We start from the raw sequence: 16,532 nt of genomic DNA, 5'->3' as shown, positions 1-16,532 counted from the left end.
CGCACGTGATCTCGCGCTACACTTCGCGTTGCCCTGCCAATCGTAAGGCTTGCACTCCGTCATACTTACCCTTTCAACGCCAGAGCCCACCTGCCGCCGACCCTGTAATTGCCGTTAATTAAGAAGCAGCCAACCACCTGCCTGCCTCTGTAGCTCTTAATACATTCTGAATTGATCATCATCCATTCTCTCAACGGTATATTCTGCAAAGGGATATTTCATAATCTCTGTCGTCCGAATACATACCGAATCTACATATTGCTGGGTTGCATTCATTTCCGTCACTTACACCTTCACTTTAAGTATCATCTCGCTTCGGAATCTGAGCCCACCATGCCCACCACTCGACGATCCGCTCGCAACAGGGGCGCGACTGCCAAAGGACAGTCGACTCTCAGCTTTTCAAACAAAGTAACAAAGCCTGTGCCGAAGAACGCCAAGAAATCTATCATCTCGCCTTCTGTTGCCAAGATCGACCCCAGTCAGCTTGCAAAGCAGAAGGAGCCAGAGGACATTGTCGATAAGGCAACTGCGGAGCCTGAGCAGATAGAGGTTGAGGAAGAGGTCAAAGAGCCTGAGGTAGCGCCAGAGCCTGAGAAATCCGAGTTGGAGCTTCAAGCAGGAAAAATCACAGATGCGCAAATCAAGAAGTACTGGAAGTCTATTGAGAACCAGTGGACTACTCCTCGATTGCATCAGGAGGGTGTATCTCAGAGTGAGAAAGTTCTTCGATATTTCGATGTCAGCTCGCAATATGGTGTAAGTCAGCTCGATTCTTGTTACAATGCTGAAGCTAATCCACATAGCCCTGTATTGGCACGCCTCGCATGAAGCGTTGGAAGCGAGCGGATCGTCTGGGTCTTAACCCTCCCATTGAGGTTCTTGCTGTTCTTCTTTCAGAAGAAAGCAAGGGTAATGACCAGATTGAAACAGCACATATGGATGAGATCCTCAACTCAACGGCTGTGGGGTCTTGATCTACTCCGTTTGGTGTCAATGAATTGCGTATGGGTAGCAGGGCGTTTGGGAGAATGATGTTTGCGCGCCAATGTGGCTTTATCTATTGTCGTTTCTGCTCTCTAGCTCAACACAGGTTCGTTAAATGATATCTATGACCAAAACTCCAACAAACTTTGTGAAACACACTCAAATCTAGAGTAACAGGCCTTGCGGCACTTGTCTAATACCAAATACTCCTTGTCCGGTGATGGGGGATGGGCTCTTTCCCAGCCGCTTCTAGTTCCTTCATGCTGTCATAAAGGAAAAAGTCTATAAGGATGGCGTTGACATGAGCGTCAGGATGCTGACGCAGAATTTCACGCCGAATCAGTTCGACACACCAGATACTACAGGCTGTTTTTGATCAGCGATTATGATGGCAATGGCAGATCGGACGACTTACCTCGTATTTGCAATTCCCATGAACACCCACTCTCTATCATCTTCTTGTCCTTGATAGCCGCTGCAATTCCCGGAGAGCAGTACAAGGCCCCCATGGTCATGAGGATCTGAGGGATACGGTAATCGGCGAACATGGTGATCTTGTCAATGTCCCTGAATTCGCCATACGATTCGCCGTTGAAGCAGGCCCAAAGATCAGCAACGAGGATCTGAGCTCGTTTCATTAAGCGAATCATCTTGCCGTCCTCGTAGCGATGCTCATCGCGGAAGCAATCAAAGTCTTGCGCCAGGAGGTTTACCAAGCGAGCCGCAGATCCATCAGCTGTGTAAATCAGCTCGGCAACAGAGCCATCATAATACTAAAAATGTTAGTGAGCTGCTGAGTATTTCCAATGCAGGGGTCAGAATGACTTACTTTGCAGAGGACTTGGCCGGCTTCTCGAAGGCAGTCTAAGCGCTCCTCAAGCAGGGGAATCTCCTCCTCAGTGCATGATCTAAATACATGTCTAATGGACTCAAGAGTACACTCTTGTTCATTTTGCCAATAGAAAGGGTCCGTGATAGGGATATCTTGAGTTGAGAAGATAGTGTTAGTCTTACTAGTGGTGAGTCACCATGAACAAAGGCTACTTACCTTCCTCTAAGGCCCTTTGGAGAGCTGCAACCAAACTCCAATAACCAGTCCACTTCTCTCCACGATATTCAATGGCAAATCTCTCATCATCAGGCAACTCAGACCAGAACGAAAAGTTCAACAAGTCCATGGTGAATATGAAGTTGACTGTGCTTTCATCCTTGGCCTTGGGGTGAAGTTCATGCTCTGACCATGTGGCAGTTGAGTAACTCTTTTGCTGCATCTGCTTGTATATACTCTCGGCTGCCTTTTTCGAGGCACGCATATCGACGGCAACATCGATACAGCTATCATAGACATACTCGGCGCTTTCAAGAACGCCTGTCTCGGGTTCTTCCTGTACTTGAACTTTTCCCTGCATGTGCTGGCGCAAGAGCTCAAGAAGCTCAGTGTCAACTTCGTCGTCAGACATGATTACAGGAGTAAATTGTCAAGCCTAAGTGAGTGAGAAAAGAATGGAAGTTGAGTGAAAGTAAAAAGTGTGAAAATATCAATGTTAAGGAGTGAGTATGGCTGAAGGCTCCTTTGTCTGAATCATTCGGTCTAGACTTTCAAAGTCGATTTGAGTATCAGGTCCCTTAATTTTTTTTTCTCCCTACCCGGGGGTCCCCGTGGTCACTGCGTCCAGCTGTTACTGTTGGGCTTGATTGTCTTCCATGGCTGAAACACGAAAATAAACCAGATTGGATGACAGCTCATACAGGTACAGATAACCAATTGGTAGGATAGACACTGGATAGATTTTTAAAGCCTAACATTAAACGAAAGACAAACAAAAGTTTCACATTTCTTCAATCTTATCATGATTTCCATCTTGAGCAGGTTGAACCCTACAGGCCACAGCTGTAGGTCACACCTGACAAGTGAACTCTACCTATCATGAAAACTTATACGAATGTTTGAATGTATGATAGAACCAAATTGTTTTGCCATTGTGCCCCTTAATTTCAACGTCGTTTGCAGTCGATATTACTATCATCTATTGAACAGTACATGTTATCCGTACAGTACAGTCCCATTCACGTCGGTCATCTTTACAGGTTGTGACTCTCGACATAGTACCCACATATCCGCCAAACCCAATCAGAAGCCTGGAATTTCCTCGAGATTCCCGGCTTCAGAAGCTCGATTTACTGTGATAGGTGAATCTGATTGGTCACTCTTGACCCCTGCATTACTGCTGGGTGCTCTGTATTAGCTCTCTCACCACTAACATCCAACATCTAATCCAACCTCGCACCTTCAACCTCCCGCGATCGCCACGACTCCACGAAAGTAAATCGAGCGCATCAGCCTCAAGCGCATGCGCAGCCCTCGTACCGGGCTTCAGCTTTCTTTCTATACTTATTCCCTCTCGACTGAGAGAAAACTATAACGATGGATGCGACGAGCGCAGATCAGGCTCCGGCTCAGACGCAACCTGCGATCGAAGCTCCCACTGCTCCGGCCTCAGCTCCCGCGGAGCAACAGCAAAAACAACAACAAACGCAGCAACAGCCTGCTTCTACCGAGAATGCGCCCCAAAAACGTCAGCCCGTAGTAACGCGTGACCGACACAATCAACAATCCCTGGGCGCATCACTCAATACCGAAGTCAAGCAGGTACGTTTGCTCTTCACGCAACCAGGTTTCTACCTTTGCACCTCCGCCACAAATCGACCTTGAACGCGATAAGATGCATGGTGGCGGCGCATAAGAAGCCGGTGTTTATACCATGCGACAATGCGGTGATTTGGTATTGTATTTGTTTGTCTTCAGAGCTGACTAGGTTTGCGCAGGCTCGCGTGCTCATGGTCGGCGCCGGTGGAATTGGTTGCGAGCTTCTCAAGAATCTTGTTCTCACTGGCTTCGGCGAAATCCACATTGTCGATCTCGATACCATCGATCTCTCGAACCTGAACCGACAATTCCTCTTCCGACACGAACACATCAAGAAGTCCAAAGCACTAGTGCGTCATCTTCTCGCGGTACTTGGAAGCTAGTAGAATACTCACAGGCGTATAGGTAGCCAAGGAGGCGGCACAGAGATTCAACCCGAACGTCAAAATCGTCGCGCACCACGCCAACATTAAAGATGATCAGTTTACTGTGGCATGGTTCCAGCAGTTCCGCATCGCTTTTAATGCTCTGGACAACCTCGAGGCCCGGAGACACGTGAACAAGATGTGTTTGGCAGCTGATGTGCCACTGATTGAGAGTGGCACCACGGGATTCAACGGCCAGGTACAGGTCATTAAAAAGGGTGTGACCGCATGCTACGATTGTACTCCTAAAGAGGCACCCAAATCTTTCCCTGTGTGCACAATTCGAAGTACACCCAGCCAACCCATTCACTGCATTGTCTGGGGCAAAAGCTACCTACTCAAGTATGCACGAACAAATAAATGCGCTCGAAATATTACTAACGAAGCTCGCAGTGAAATATTTGGCACTAGCGAAGACCAGGCCGCTTTCGACCACTCGACTGATGCTGACAATGGTAGGTTAGCTGTCGCGCCGATGAGCATCACGTACTGACAGATACTAGCCAAGGAGATTGAGGAATTGAAGAAGGAATCAGAAGCCCTCAAACAGATCCGAGATGCTACTGGCACATCCAAGTTCCCCCAGATGCTTTTCGACAAGGTCTTCAATGCCGATATCGAACGACTGCGTTCTGTTGAGGATATGTGGACATCGCGACGAGCACCAGAGCCTCTTAAGTACGATACTGTCCTCGCGCAAGCCAACGATACTATTGCCGATAAAAAGGCAGTTCTCGACGATGATCAACGAGTGTGGTCTCTCGAAGAGAGTCTCGTGGTCTTCAATGACAGTCTTGACCGATTAAGCAACAAGATTCTGGAGCTCAAGAAGAACAAAGCACCCGAAGACCCTGAACCGACAATTAGCTTTGACAAGGATGACATCGACACACTTGACTTTGTGACAGCGAGCGCAAACATCCGTTCGCATATCTTTGGAATCGACAAGAAGTCTCGATTTGATACGAAGCAGATGGCTGGTAACATCATTCCCGCGATCGCCACCACCAACGCGATTGTTGCTGGACTCTGCGTCCTCCAGTCCTTCAAGGTACTGAAGGGCGAGTATAATAAGTCTAAGGAGGTCTTCTTGACACCATTCGCCTCCGCTCGACTACTAGCTCCGGACAGGTCCCGGGAACCAAATCCAGACTGCCCAGTTTGCAGTGTTTACTTCACCAGCGTCGTTGCAGACCTTTCCCGGGCGACTCTCAAAGACTTTGTTGACGAGATCGTCAAATCAAAGCTTGGTTATGAGGGCAAGGAGTTTGTTGTGAACAACGATGTGGGCACTCTGGTTGAGTGTTTCGAGGATGGTGACGATGAGAACCTACCAAAGAAACTCACTGAACTTGGTAAGATTTTAAATACTGGGCATGGCACTGCGTATTAGGCTAACCGGCATGATAGGTATCAAGAAGGACTCGTTCTTGACCGTCATCGATCAAGATGATGAAGATACTTTTGTTAACGTTGTCATCAACATCCAAGAAGGGTTTGTCATTATCTACTCTCTTTTTGGACTAGGCTTACATATTACAGTACACTGGAAGAAGACAAGAAACCAGTCGAGGCCAAGTTCTCCGACAAGCCCGAGATCCCACGCCGGCCAAAGAAGCCACAGCCAGCCGAGTCGAACGCCAATGGTGAGGCAAACGGAGAAGTCGTAAGTGTTGAGCCCAAGGGGGTCAAGAGAACGCATACAGAAGACGGCGGTCAGCCCCTGAAGAAGGTCAAGATGACACCGTCAGCGGCCGAAATCGTGGACGTGGACCAGAATGAAGGCCCCGTCAGTGGGGGCGCAATTGTCATTGATGACTGATGAATCGCGGGCCGTGAAAATGATACGCATATTAGCGGGTTGGATGTTTTACTATGTGGCGCTTAAACCGCCATCGAGGTTTAGAACGCAGTTGTTTGCAAAACGATTCGTCGCCAGGAAGATAGCGGCGTCGGCCACTTCATCGGGTTGTCCTACACGACGCAAGGGACAGTCCTTGAGGTATTGCTGCTGAATATCTGGCTTTAGATCTAGAAAGGAGGGTTGTACATTAACATTACCCTTTTCTTACATGGGCGACGGGCGCCTAATATATGCCCTTTTATGAGGCAGAGGGAGGGATAGACTCACGATCCCACATTGGACTAGCTATCCAACCAGGTAGCAAGGCGTTGACGCGAATGGAGCGAGGACTATACTCAGTGGCTAGGGCACGAGTAAAAGCTGCAAGGATATGGTGTGAGCGGGTTATACTCTTTGCATGTACAATAATTTGGGTTGCTTGTAGCAAAAAATAGGGAGATTATAAGCGTACCTACGAGGCCAGCCTTTGAAGCGGCGTATACTGAAGCACCAGCTCCATTCTTGTTGGCCATTAGACTCGAGACATTGATGATGCAGCCTGAGATGTGGTGTGAGATCATGCAGTGAAGCTGTATAGATTAGAGGACATACCGTGAGCGTTCATTTTCGCATATTTAGAAGCAAGAATCGCAGACTGGAGGTTTGTATCGAGAATATTCCGAATATCCTCATCAGAAGTCCTCTTGATAAACGAGGTTTGACTAACGCCAGCACAGTTAACGAGGACATCAACAGGCCCAACAGTAGAACCAAAGAGACCCTTGAACATGGTAGACTTGGTAGCATCCAGACGCATGAACCGGTGCTTCTCTGGGAACTCATCACCCATATCCTTGCGTTCAGGATCCGGTTGGTACGTAGTGAGCTGGTGCTCGAGACTCAGTCGGGCATCTGGTGCAGATCGGCTTAGCAGGGTGACAACGGAGCCACGTTCGGCGAAGGCGGCTGCTATGCGGAAGCCGATTGCGCCGGTGGCTCCGGTCACGACGGCGTGTTTGCCGCGGAGAGAGAAGGACATTGTTGGAGGATGAGTTGGTGATGTTGTGGTGAAATTTTGAGGTTGAGTTTGTTAGACGGGGATATGCTTGACCACTAAGAATTGTCTACTAGCTACCTACCTTTCTTACCAAGTTTTTATAATGACCACTTCTACTTTCTGGGAATTATTCGTATTCAAGCAGTATGATTAGACGAATATTTTGTCTATCTTGAGGTTATAGGGTGCTTGCCCATTGAACCGACTAACACACCATTCGACGTCACGATTTTTAGCGACCCCTGGCCAAGCGATCGGTTCCTGGCTTGACACATGTCATACCTGTACAGTACTAATGTACCCGATCGAGGACGATATGTTCCTACACTTGAAATACATACAAGCTGTACTGATCAGTTACTCAAGATACCCTGGAATACTACCCAAGATAGTAATCTTGAGTAAACATGCCGCAGGATTAGTGGTAAGCAGTTGACCTTTCTTGGTAGGCCTCTACCTAGGCCTAGGTATGGACAGTTTCCATGACGGGCCTCGCTTCGCTTCGGGGTTCAGCAAGGGTTTATAGAGGATTACCACAAACTTGAGCGATGAGTTCGCCGGCCTTGGATACAGTAATAGATGTCCCGCAGCTGACACATAATCCAAACCAAATACTTGGTTACCTGCAGTATTGTAAAGCGCTGCCAAGTTTAATCCATCCAATGTTACACCCATGACTTATATCCCTACATCAGCATCCAAGCGACAATCTCCACTTCAAACTCTCCCACTGCCTTATACACCTACCTAAATTAAACTACCCCAACTCCTCGGCCTGCGTATTTGTCTTTCTAATCATAACTTTGGGCCGTTCTTGTGCTCTGCTCCAATTCTTCTCTTTCTTTAGCTGTATACTTGTCTTCAATGTTTCGTCGTCGTTCCCGATCTCGTCCTCGTCGCAATTGACCCCTCCTCTCGTCTTTCTCTTCCGCCAAAGAACCATGAGCGATCCTAAACGCGATGCCCCGCCGTCGCCGAATACAACCACAGCAGCGGTTCTTCCTACTACGAACGGCCATGCCAAAGGCGACGATGTTCCTGATGCTGGGCTGAGGAGTCTTGATCACTGTACATAACTCTATGCGGCCTCTCTTGCGCCCCGAGCTCTGCTGATTCCCCCTCGTCTTACAGACAAGCGCGCTCTCCCGAAATGGCGATACGACCTGCGCCAGCAGATGCTGCCCCTGATCCGATGGGAGACGCCTTACCTTGCCTGGATGCAGGATAAGATACGAACGCCCGCTCTCGATAGTTACTTTGCCATCACAGCGAACCTCGGAACTCATACCTTCTTTATGATCGGGTTGCCGATCTGCTTCTGGTGCGGATATGCGGCCTTTGGGAAAGGGTAAGTCATACCACACTCGGGTCTGTCTGCATACGCTGCGCCATAGATGATTTGTGCAGTTTCAGTGCAGGCGACAATACGACATTGGATAATGAGGTGCTAATATACTGCTTTTCTAGACTCGTCCATATCCTTGCCCTCGGTGTCTTTTGGACAGGTTTTATCAAGGACTTCTACTCTCTTCCACGCCCGCTGTCGCCTCCTCTGCACCGAATTACCATGTCTGGTTCTGCGGCCCTCGAATACGGTTTCCCTTCGACCCATAGCGCAAATGCCGTCTCTGTCGCTGTTTATGCGCTCCTCATATTGCGCAGTCCCGAGAATACACTTCCTCCGACTACGAAGATTGCCCTGGAATTCCTCTCCTACTTTTACGCTGCCTCAATCATATTCGGACGACTCTATTGCGGCATGCACGGCTTTTTGGATGTTATTATTGGATCAATCATGGGCGCTGCCATCTCTCTCCTCGAATTCTACTACGGACCTCCCCTGGACGCATACATGCACTCCAGTACTTGGATTGCGCCTTTTGTGGCCGCTCTGATAATCTTGGTTCTTGTGCGCATTCATCCCGAGCCCGCAGACGATTGCCCGTGCTACGACGATAGTGTTGCCTTTGCTGGTGTTCTAATTGGTCTCGAGTTTGGTACTTGGACATATGGCAAGATTGCAATTGACCCTTGGGAGACTCATGCGCATGGTGGCGGAGCTGTGGATATTACACACTTAGGCTTGCTTGCGAACGTGGCGAGAATCGTATTTGGCGTCTTGGTTGTATTTCTTTGGCGTGAAACTATGAAGCCTCTGCTACTGAAGCTTCTACCTCATCTATTCCGAATCATCGAGCAGGTTGGTATGAATATGCCTCGACGATTCTTCACTCCTGCCAGCAAATACAAGACCGTGCCGATAGGTTCTCGAATCGATACGCTGTTCCCTTCACCGTCCGACTTCCCACGCATGGTTGAGAGTATCCGAAACCCTACGACTCGAGGTCGCTCTGTGTCCATCGGACCTCAGAGTGCTGCGGATGCTTACGAGACTTTGGCTTATAGGGAGCGCAAGCGACGTGAAAGCGTCAGCAGCAACCATAGCTTGAAGAGCAGATCGAGCAACCTTGAGCTTCAAAACATACACGAGGACCATTCCGGAAAGGGTGCTCAGGCATCTGGCTCGCAGCCTCGTCGTATTGTCGAATATGAACAAATGATGGGAACCGGCGAAGTTGTGATGACACCTTCTGCCGAGGACGATCAGGTCGATATTTTTGTTACGGGCACAGAAGATGGATTGGGAGAAAAGGAGATGTTCTCACAGTTGATCAAGCCCCGTGTACGATACGACGTCGAGGTTGTAACAAAGCTTGTTGTGTACACTGGTAAGTCTATCTCGTCTCTTTTTGAAGTCAAGAGCGACGATTGCTAATTTATTTCTAGGTATCGCTTGGTTTGCAGTTGCTATAATCCCTATAATGTTTGAGCTGGTAGGCTTGGGGACGAATCAACTACGTGAACAATGATTGACGAGATGATAAGAGACGAGAGACCGCCTATTGCGCTGTTTAAAGTGGTCTCTGGGACATAATTTAGATTATTCTTCTTGTAATGAACACATAGGGCGATGAATGATAGGCGCTTGATGGATCACCTTGAGCTTCATTGGGCCTGGCTGTAGATAACTCAAGAGTTGTCATAGATGGGTCATTGAATAAGTACTTTACGGTCAGGTTCGAGTCCAAAAAGCGTTATGAATACAGCTCACTGCCAGGCTTTTATATGTTTAGAAAGTCTTGTTTTATATACATGTTAGTTGAAGTTGAAATATGCTTGATTGTGATTGGCCGTTGCTATGTGCAGGGGTCTTAATTGACAGTCACGTCCAGACGCGTTTAGCTGCAACCTAGCGCGTGTCTCCTAGTGACCTCAATATTCAAACTTCCATACTACAGACGAACCCAATCTGAGCGACAACCAGCACTCCCTACACTACTATCCTCGAAATAATTACAGGGCCTCAAAAATCAATACCGCCAAAATGTCCGATATAGACGAGATGGACGTTGATGTCCCTGCTCCTAGCACGGATATTGTCTTTTCTTCTGAAGCCAAGCAAGGCAAGCGCAGTGCTGCCAACCTACCAGTCGAAGCTGAAGATAGCTTACCTTGGTGAGTAGCCAAACCAACCCTTTCCAAAACCGTGGGCTAACGAAGTGCAGGGTCGAGAAATACCGACCAAACACTCTCGACGACGTCTCCGGTCACCAAGACATTCTCGCTACCATCAACAAATTCATCGACCAGAACCGCCTTCCCCATCTCCTCCTCTACGGCCCTCCTGGAACAGGAAAGACATCAACAATTCTTGCGCTTGCTCGCCGAATCTATGGCGCTGCCAACATGCGCCAAATGGTTCTCGAGCTCAACGCCTCAGACGATCGTGGTATCGACGTTGTGCGAGAGCAGATCAAGACATTCGCTAGTACCAAGCAGATCTTCACCTCTGCTCGTTCCGGCGGCAGCACAATGGCCGGATTCAAGCTAATTGTGCTCGATGAGGCTGATGCCATGACAAGTACCGCCCAGATGGCTCTGCGACGAATTATGGAAAAGTACACAACCAACACTCGATTCTGCATTATTGCCAACTACTCCCATAAACTCAGCCCGGCTCTTTTAAGTCGATGCACACGGTTCCGTTTCAGCCCGTTGAAGGAGGGTGATATCAGAGTCTTGGTGGACAAGGTCGTAGAGGAGGAGCATGTCCAAATTAGAGGAGAGGCAGTTGATGCGCTGGTGAAGTTGAGTAAGGGTGATATGCGAAGAGCCCTGAACGTTCTACAAGCATGCCATGCATCAAGTAAGTATAATTACAAGAATTGTCTTACCCAGTTGCTAACCAGTTCTCAGGCACACCACTACGAGAAAAGAATGCACCTAAAGTGCCCGACAGCGAGATCCAACGTGAAAACATCACAACAGAAACAATCTACAACTGCATTGCAGCACCGCCACCAGATGCTATTAAGGAGATTGTCTCGACTTTGCTTAAGACATCAGATGTCACAGCCTGTCTCAACACAGTCAACGCTCTCAAGATGTCGCGGGGTCTTGCCCTAGCTGATATCATCACAGCTCTATCTGAGGAGCTGGTGAAATTAGAAGTCAGCCCTGAGGTTATGATCACTTGGTTGGACGGCCTCGCCAACATCGAGCATAGAGTCGCCAGCGGAAGTAGCGAGGCCATCCAGACCGGAGCCGTCATTGGAGTTGTTCGAGGTGGAGTTGAGTTGATGAGTCGGTGAGCGAACGTTGTGAAGTTGACCAATGGGGGGAAGTTCTGAGTTATTGCAATGAACATAATGGGGTTATATTTGCATCCACATGGTTCGCATCTTCGAATGACGAGGAGGATGTATGAAGCTATAGAGCACAGATCGTGCTACAACGGCCAAAGGCGTTACATAGAACAACATGAATGAAACCATCATAAGCACCAAAATAGTCTAAGCTGATGTCAAATACCTTATTGAAAAGTCAATTCATTGATAATACATCTGTCAGCCCCATTCTATGTCTAGTGGCGCAAGCTTACCGCTGCAGCTCTCGTGTAAGCTGCAATTGTCAAGACAGCCTAAATTTACACCTTAGGCACGGCGGCCGACCTGACCTTGCCTTATCAATCAACGAACCGTTGCGCTGCGACTTGATCTCTTTCGAGACCGACAAGGATGGCTTCTGTCCATGCGCTGTCGCCTTTTAACTGCAAGACGATATAAAATTCAAAAACCCGCTTTCGTTGTACTATAGATCAGCCACAATGACTTCAATCGCTTCCTCGGAAACAGGGCCCTTGACTGTTGAGCCGCTGTCAGAGCGCAACGTCTCGAGAATCCCGCTTATTCTCCCTCACGAGCGCGTGTTTCCCATTCAGATTGGCAGCGAACTGTTTAAGCTTTCGGGAGCTTCGTTGTCCTCTGACGGTAAGACTGAAGCTTCAATCTTCTTTGCGACAATGCGCCACGTATAGGAACGCGAAGCTAACGTTTCTCAAAGCGCCATCGTACTTCTCCCAGTACTTTGTTTGTCAATTGGAACAAGCAAAGGAACGAAACGACGAGTCGAGCTCTAACATTCGAACACTCTACATCGATCGCGACCCTACCATCTTTCGCGACATCTCGCTTCATCTTCAGGGCTACCATGTGCAACCCCGCGACGGCGAGCACTTTGTGCGACTCTTTTCAGATGCGCAATTTTATAGCTGTTTGTCATTCTATTCGTACAGTATAACTTTGTTTAACGATTTGACTACAGTACCGAAGTTGATCTCTCAGCTCTATGAGGAGAGCATCTTTATCTCCATCGGCCATCGCGAGTTTCAGATTCCTCGAGAAATCTTTAAGGACCCCGGCAACTCTCCGAATTACTTCTCGCTAGGCTTCGCAGCGTTCTTCTCTCGCCCGGACGATCTCTTTCCCGGCCTCGAACGGGAAGGTCTTATCCGTCCACCTTCGATTCTCCCTCCGTCGGTTCCGAAGCGCAGCGCTGATACATTCGCTGAGCTCTTGCACTTTCTGCGCGGATACCCGATCCATATTCGTGACGAAACACACCGACAGGAACTTCTTAGCGATGCGCGCTACTTCCATTTCAAAGGCCTTGAACAACGCTTGATCCCACATTCGTTAAGCTATAACCAAGCAACAAGACGGGACGAGATTGTCCTTCGCCTTGAAAACATCCAAAAGAGCGGTATCAGCGTGTTTGTCAGCAACACAGACCCATTAGCAGGCTACGTACAGTATGCTCGACCTTATTTAGAGGACAAGCCTGCAGAACTGGTCCTCGAAATTGGCGGCGAGACGACAAAGCTTCACTTCTCAGGAGGCAATGCGAAAGCAGAGTTCTTCAGGGACACCAAAGCCCGTGTCGCAAAACTCTTTGAGCTCGTATCATCAAAATTGAGCTCTTTCCAGACGAGCCAATCCCCAGCTCTCGGAAACTCTTTGTTAACGGATGATTACGTTCGCGTGCTCCTTGAACCCGAATCCGCTATCATTCTTGACGGCAAGGACTATCTTGAGGAATTCATCAAAAGTGAGACTTCTGGGAGCGATTATCCGCGCAAGCGAAAGCGTGTGGATGGAGACTCTGAAAATGAGGAATGGGTTGTCAAGACTGGACAGTGGAGGTTACGCATCCAGTATGCGCCAAACGGCAGAGGCGTTGAGTGTGTTCTCGTTGCAGCCAAACTTGATGCGAGGAGCTCACAGTTGTCACGAAATATGTCGAGAGGCTTCTTGGGGAGCTGATTGAATCTACATCATCATCTGAGTGGCTGTTATGAAAGAAGATAGCGGAAATTGCTTGTATGTCAACATCATGTAGTCAGCCTTTTAGGATACCATATTGAATCAAAGACGACGTTTCGATACCTCAAAATTACAAGCACCGATTGAGGTCACATAGCTTTAAACATATTCATAATGTTATTGCAGATACGGAATGAACACATCGTACAGAAGACCAGTCACTGGTTATTAATTGTGACCAAAAACAATATGAAGGATTCTACATGGCATATAACCCACTGAACCACCCAGGATGCGTCAGTAAACATGAATCAACGCAAAAGTCGCTCAATAATGTACCCCCCAAGTTCCAAATAGCCCTGCGACAATGATCTAGAGCAGAGAAGAAAAACACAATAACGCCATTTCGCCTTGCCAAGAAAGGAGAAATGATTGATGGGCAAAGAAAGGTGGGAGCGAGTAGAGAGAAGCCCATCAGAGGGAAGAGAAAACAAAAGCGGAAACTTTTATGTGCGGGTCGGAGTAAGAGAGGATTAGGATATAGGATAGGGGTGAGTGTGAAGGGTATTGGGTATCGTCAAGTCGTGTCCATGGCTCGTCCAGTTTCATCGTTCAACATCTATCGCCCCTTGCCAGCAACCTTGCCTGTGGGAGCACTCATGTCTCGTCTTTCGGCACCCTCGACCATTTTACGGCTTGGTGTCATCGTACCTTGAGCCAAGGAGCGGGCACGACCACGACGCTCACGAATCTTGGCGAGAGCCTCTTCGCGGGTCATGGTAGGAGTGAGAGCAGGGTTGGAGAAGTCAAAGGTTGTGCCTGAGCTGTTGTGGGAGGGTGTGCGAAGGCGGTCGTTGAAGGAAGCGCTGTTTCTGGCTGTGTCGTCCTTCATAGGCACAGTGGTTGTCGTAGTGACGGTGTAAAAGGCGTTTGTGGTGTGTGGTCGAGTCTCAGGGGAAACGAGAACATCCTCAGACACATCTGGCATCGTCGGTATTTGAGGGATAGGGGCGGAGTGAGCTCCATTGTGAGGGGCGCTGAGCAGAGAAGCAAGACTAGTGCGCTCTGCTGCAAGCATGGCAAACGCTGGGGGCTCAACTGAGGGGGTTCGTGCATATCTCCCGTAGGTCTTCTCAGTCCCTGTCGATATACGGTGCTGAATCTCAGTGTTGTCGCCAAGGAAAGTTTCGCCCTCTACAACGTCTTCAACTACAACTTCATCCACATCCTGTGACTCGTCATGAGGGTGTGTCTCACGTTGAGCCTCTGTCGCCTCCATCTTTCGTTGCGCCTCAATGATTTCAGCTTCCTGCTCAGAAACAGTCCTGAAGATACCTTCCTTGGGGCAGAAGATGGTGCTTCGGCGGGGCTCTTTCCTTGTTCGGGGCAGCATGCGAGGAGGTTCCTCGAGATGCTGCTGGGGCTCTGGTTGAGCTTGGATTTCAGGCTGTGCCTTGAATCTAGGCTGAGACTCAGCATGGACCTCAGGTTGTGGTTCTTCAATGCGAGGAGTACTAACAGCACGCTTCTCGGCCTCCATTATCTTGCTATCAAGCTTGATAAGCTTATCGTTGGGTCCCTCGAGACCAATCGAGCTACGACGCTTCTTACGCGGGACTTCGACACTGGTACGGCGGTTTGACTTGGAGCAAGCACAGCAGCCCAAGTGGCACTCGGCCTGTAGGAACTCGATCATCTCGTGAGCGCGGTCGGCTCTCTGGCGTTCCCATTGCAATTGAGTCGCCAATTCCTCAATCTCGGCTTCACTAGCTTCCGAAGAGAGAATGTCCATTGCCGAGAGTGACATGCGGGGTTCTTTTGATGCACTCTTCCTTTCCTTTTGTGGAGAAGCAAATTCGTCGTCGGCTTCTTGTGGTGGTAGAGGGATGCGACCCTCGGCAGCAATACGGGCTACCTCCTCGTTCTTGGCGGCAGTCTTGAAGGCGTCACGCTCCTGTTCGACGAGTTTGATGCGTTCGAGGGCCTGGTCGAGCTGTTCCTGGACACCGACGATCTGATAGCGTGCTTCGAACGCCTCTTGTTCTCGGACCTTGCTCCTGGCCTTTTCGCGCTTGAGGTTTTCGTCGATCATTTTTGCGTTTGTACGAGCTGATTTGAGTTCCTCCTGGAGTTTGACGATTGATGATTGTGTCTTGAATGTTTCTTTTCGGGCGCGGCGGATCTCCTTTTCCCATAGGGCTTGTGTATGTGCGTGTGTCTCCTTGGCTCGGCCATAGTTCTCCTATACAATTGTCAACATGCATTGTTTATAGCAGCAGCGTTAGTGAACGCCTACCATCAATGACTCCAGTCGCTCTCCAACCTTCCTCTCACGCTCCTTGCCTTCGTCGACAGCCTTTTTTAGTGTCTTGTTCTCGTCTCTGGTTTTACGCAGCTCAGTCTCGGCTTCTTCACGGCCAAGCATGGCGCGCTTCAAGGCAGCGTCGGCTGTCTTGCGTTCTAATTGTTTCGATTGCATGGTAACACTAAGGTTGTTGAACTGGCTGATCTTATCGTGGACACTATCTCTTGATCCTTGACGGAGGTGAGTAAAAACTGATTCTCGCTCCCGTTGTTGGTTTACACGGTCTGCGGTGACGGCCTGCAGAGGACCGCCTGGGGAGCCCCCTGGGCTATTTGGCTGCTCCATTGTTTAAGGAGAAGTCGATAGGCAGATAAACGTATGTCGATTGAGTTGAACGGTAGTGGATTGAAGTTTCTTCTGTGGCTGCAGTTATGCAGAGTTGAGTTGAATGTTACTTATTTAGTGTGTTATGGTAAGGTTGGGCGGATGTAAAGTTAAGTGGTGCTGGGTATGTTATCGATTGTTTACTCATCCCACTTTGAATGTGGGCATAATCTCGATTGGGTGATTGCCTTGTTGCTGTGGTGATACTGACGAAATCAGGTG

General features: G+C 48.8%; 8 protein-coding genes across 8 annotated transcripts; 5 read left to right on the top strand and 3 right to left on the bottom strand.

Annotated features, from left to right (window-relative positions):
- The first annotated feature begins 64 nt into the window (after positions 1-64).
- On the top strand, positions 65-1,050 carry B0J16DRAFT_332269 (DNA polymerase delta, subunit 4-domain-containing protein). The gene is made up of 2 exons (XM_046126693.1): positions 65-759; positions 807-1,050. The coding sequence occupies exons 1-2, from the start codon at positions 334-336 to the stop codon at positions 975-977; spliced, it is 597 nt and encodes a 198-aa protein (XP_045985980.1). The 5' UTR covers positions 65-333; the 3' UTR covers positions 978-1,050.
- On the bottom strand, positions 1,051-2,447 carry B0J16DRAFT_368351 (uncharacterized protein; the record flags this gene model as incomplete). The annotated part of the gene is made up of 4 exons (XM_046130212.1): positions 1,051-1,353; positions 1,403-1,760; positions 1,817-1,971; positions 2,036-2,447. 4 exons carry the CDS (start codon positions 2,445-2,447, stop codon positions 1,181-1,183), a joined length of 1,098 nt encoding a protein of 365 aa, XP_045985979.1. The 3' UTR covers positions 1,051-1,180.
- An 876-nt stretch (positions 2,448-3,323) lies between these two features.
- B0J16DRAFT_53514 (uncharacterized protein) lies at positions 3,324-6,017 on the top strand. Its single transcript, XM_046134017.1, has 7 exons — positions 3,324-3,637; positions 3,814-3,984; positions 4,040-4,401; positions 4,453-4,514; positions 4,563-5,414; positions 5,470-5,554; positions 5,602-6,017. The coding sequence occupies exons 1-7, from the start codon at positions 3,413-3,415 to the stop codon at positions 5,879-5,881; spliced, it is 2,037 nt and encodes a 678-aa protein (XP_045985978.1). The 5' UTR covers positions 3,324-3,412; the 3' UTR covers positions 5,882-6,017.
- A 100-nt stretch (positions 6,018-6,117) lies between these two features.
- On the bottom strand, positions 6,118-7,137 carry B0J16DRAFT_53525 (uncharacterized protein). The gene is made up of 3 exons (XM_046134018.1): positions 6,515-7,137; positions 6,375-6,461; positions 6,118-6,283 (listed from the first exon to the last, which is right to left on the bottom strand). Exons 1-3 carry the CDS (start codon positions 6,939-6,941, stop codon positions 6,162-6,164), a joined length of 636 nt encoding a protein of 211 aa, XP_045985977.1. The 5' UTR covers positions 6,942-7,137; the 3' UTR covers positions 6,118-6,161.
- Positions 7,138-7,607: 470 nt separating this feature from the next.
- B0J16DRAFT_368348 (phosphatidic acid phosphatase type 2/haloperoxidase) lies at positions 7,608-10,108 on the top strand. The gene is made up of 4 exons (XM_046130211.1): positions 7,608-8,027; positions 8,091-8,307; positions 8,427-9,688; positions 9,747-10,108. The coding sequence occupies exons 1-4, from the start codon at positions 7,901-7,903 to the stop codon at positions 9,827-9,829; spliced, it is 1,689 nt and encodes a 562-aa protein (XP_045985976.1). The 5' UTR covers positions 7,608-7,900; the 3' UTR covers positions 9,830-10,108.
- Positions 10,109-10,257: 149 nt separating this feature from the next.
- Positions 10,258-11,902, top strand: B0J16DRAFT_368347 (P-loop containing nucleoside triphosphate hydrolase protein). The gene is made up of 3 exons (XM_046130210.1): positions 10,258-10,475; positions 10,526-11,166; positions 11,217-11,902. Exons 1-3 carry the CDS (start codon positions 10,345-10,347, stop codon positions 11,609-11,611), a joined length of 1,167 nt encoding a protein of 388 aa, XP_045985975.1. The 5' UTR covers positions 10,258-10,344; the 3' UTR covers positions 11,612-11,902.
- Positions 11,903-11,956: 54 nt separating this feature from the next.
- Positions 11,957-13,770, top strand: B0J16DRAFT_332260 (uncharacterized protein). The gene is made up of 3 exons (XM_046126692.1): positions 11,957-12,289; positions 12,363-12,572; positions 12,624-13,770. The coding sequence occupies exons 1-3, from the start codon at positions 12,127-12,129 to the stop codon at positions 13,619-13,621; spliced, it is 1,371 nt and encodes a 456-aa protein (XP_045985974.1). The 5' UTR covers positions 11,957-12,126; the 3' UTR covers positions 13,622-13,770.
- Positions 13,771-13,807: 37 nt separating this feature from the next.
- B0J16DRAFT_368345 (uncharacterized protein) lies at positions 13,808-16,403 on the bottom strand. Its single transcript, XM_046130209.1, has 2 exons — positions 15,918-16,403; positions 13,808-15,863 (listed from the first exon to the last, which is right to left on the bottom strand). Exons 1-2 carry the CDS (start codon positions 16,269-16,271, stop codon positions 14,241-14,243), a joined length of 1,977 nt encoding a protein of 658 aa, XP_045985973.1. The 5' UTR covers positions 16,272-16,403; the 3' UTR covers positions 13,808-14,240.
- Between the last annotated feature and the right edge of the window lie 129 nt (positions 16,404-16,532).

The sequence above is a fragment of the Fusarium flagelliforme genome, assembly GCF_020744385.1.
Source record: "Fusarium flagelliforme strain FIESC 12 MPI-CAGE-AA-0113 chromosome Unknown B0J16scaffold_2, whole genome shotgun sequence".
Lineage (NCBI taxonomy): Eukaryota > Fungi > Ascomycota > Sordariomycetes > Hypocreales > Nectriaceae > Fusarium > Fusarium flagelliforme.
The sequence above is the reverse complement of the archived record's forward strand: the minus strand, read 5'-3'. Positions and strand labels throughout refer to the sequence as shown.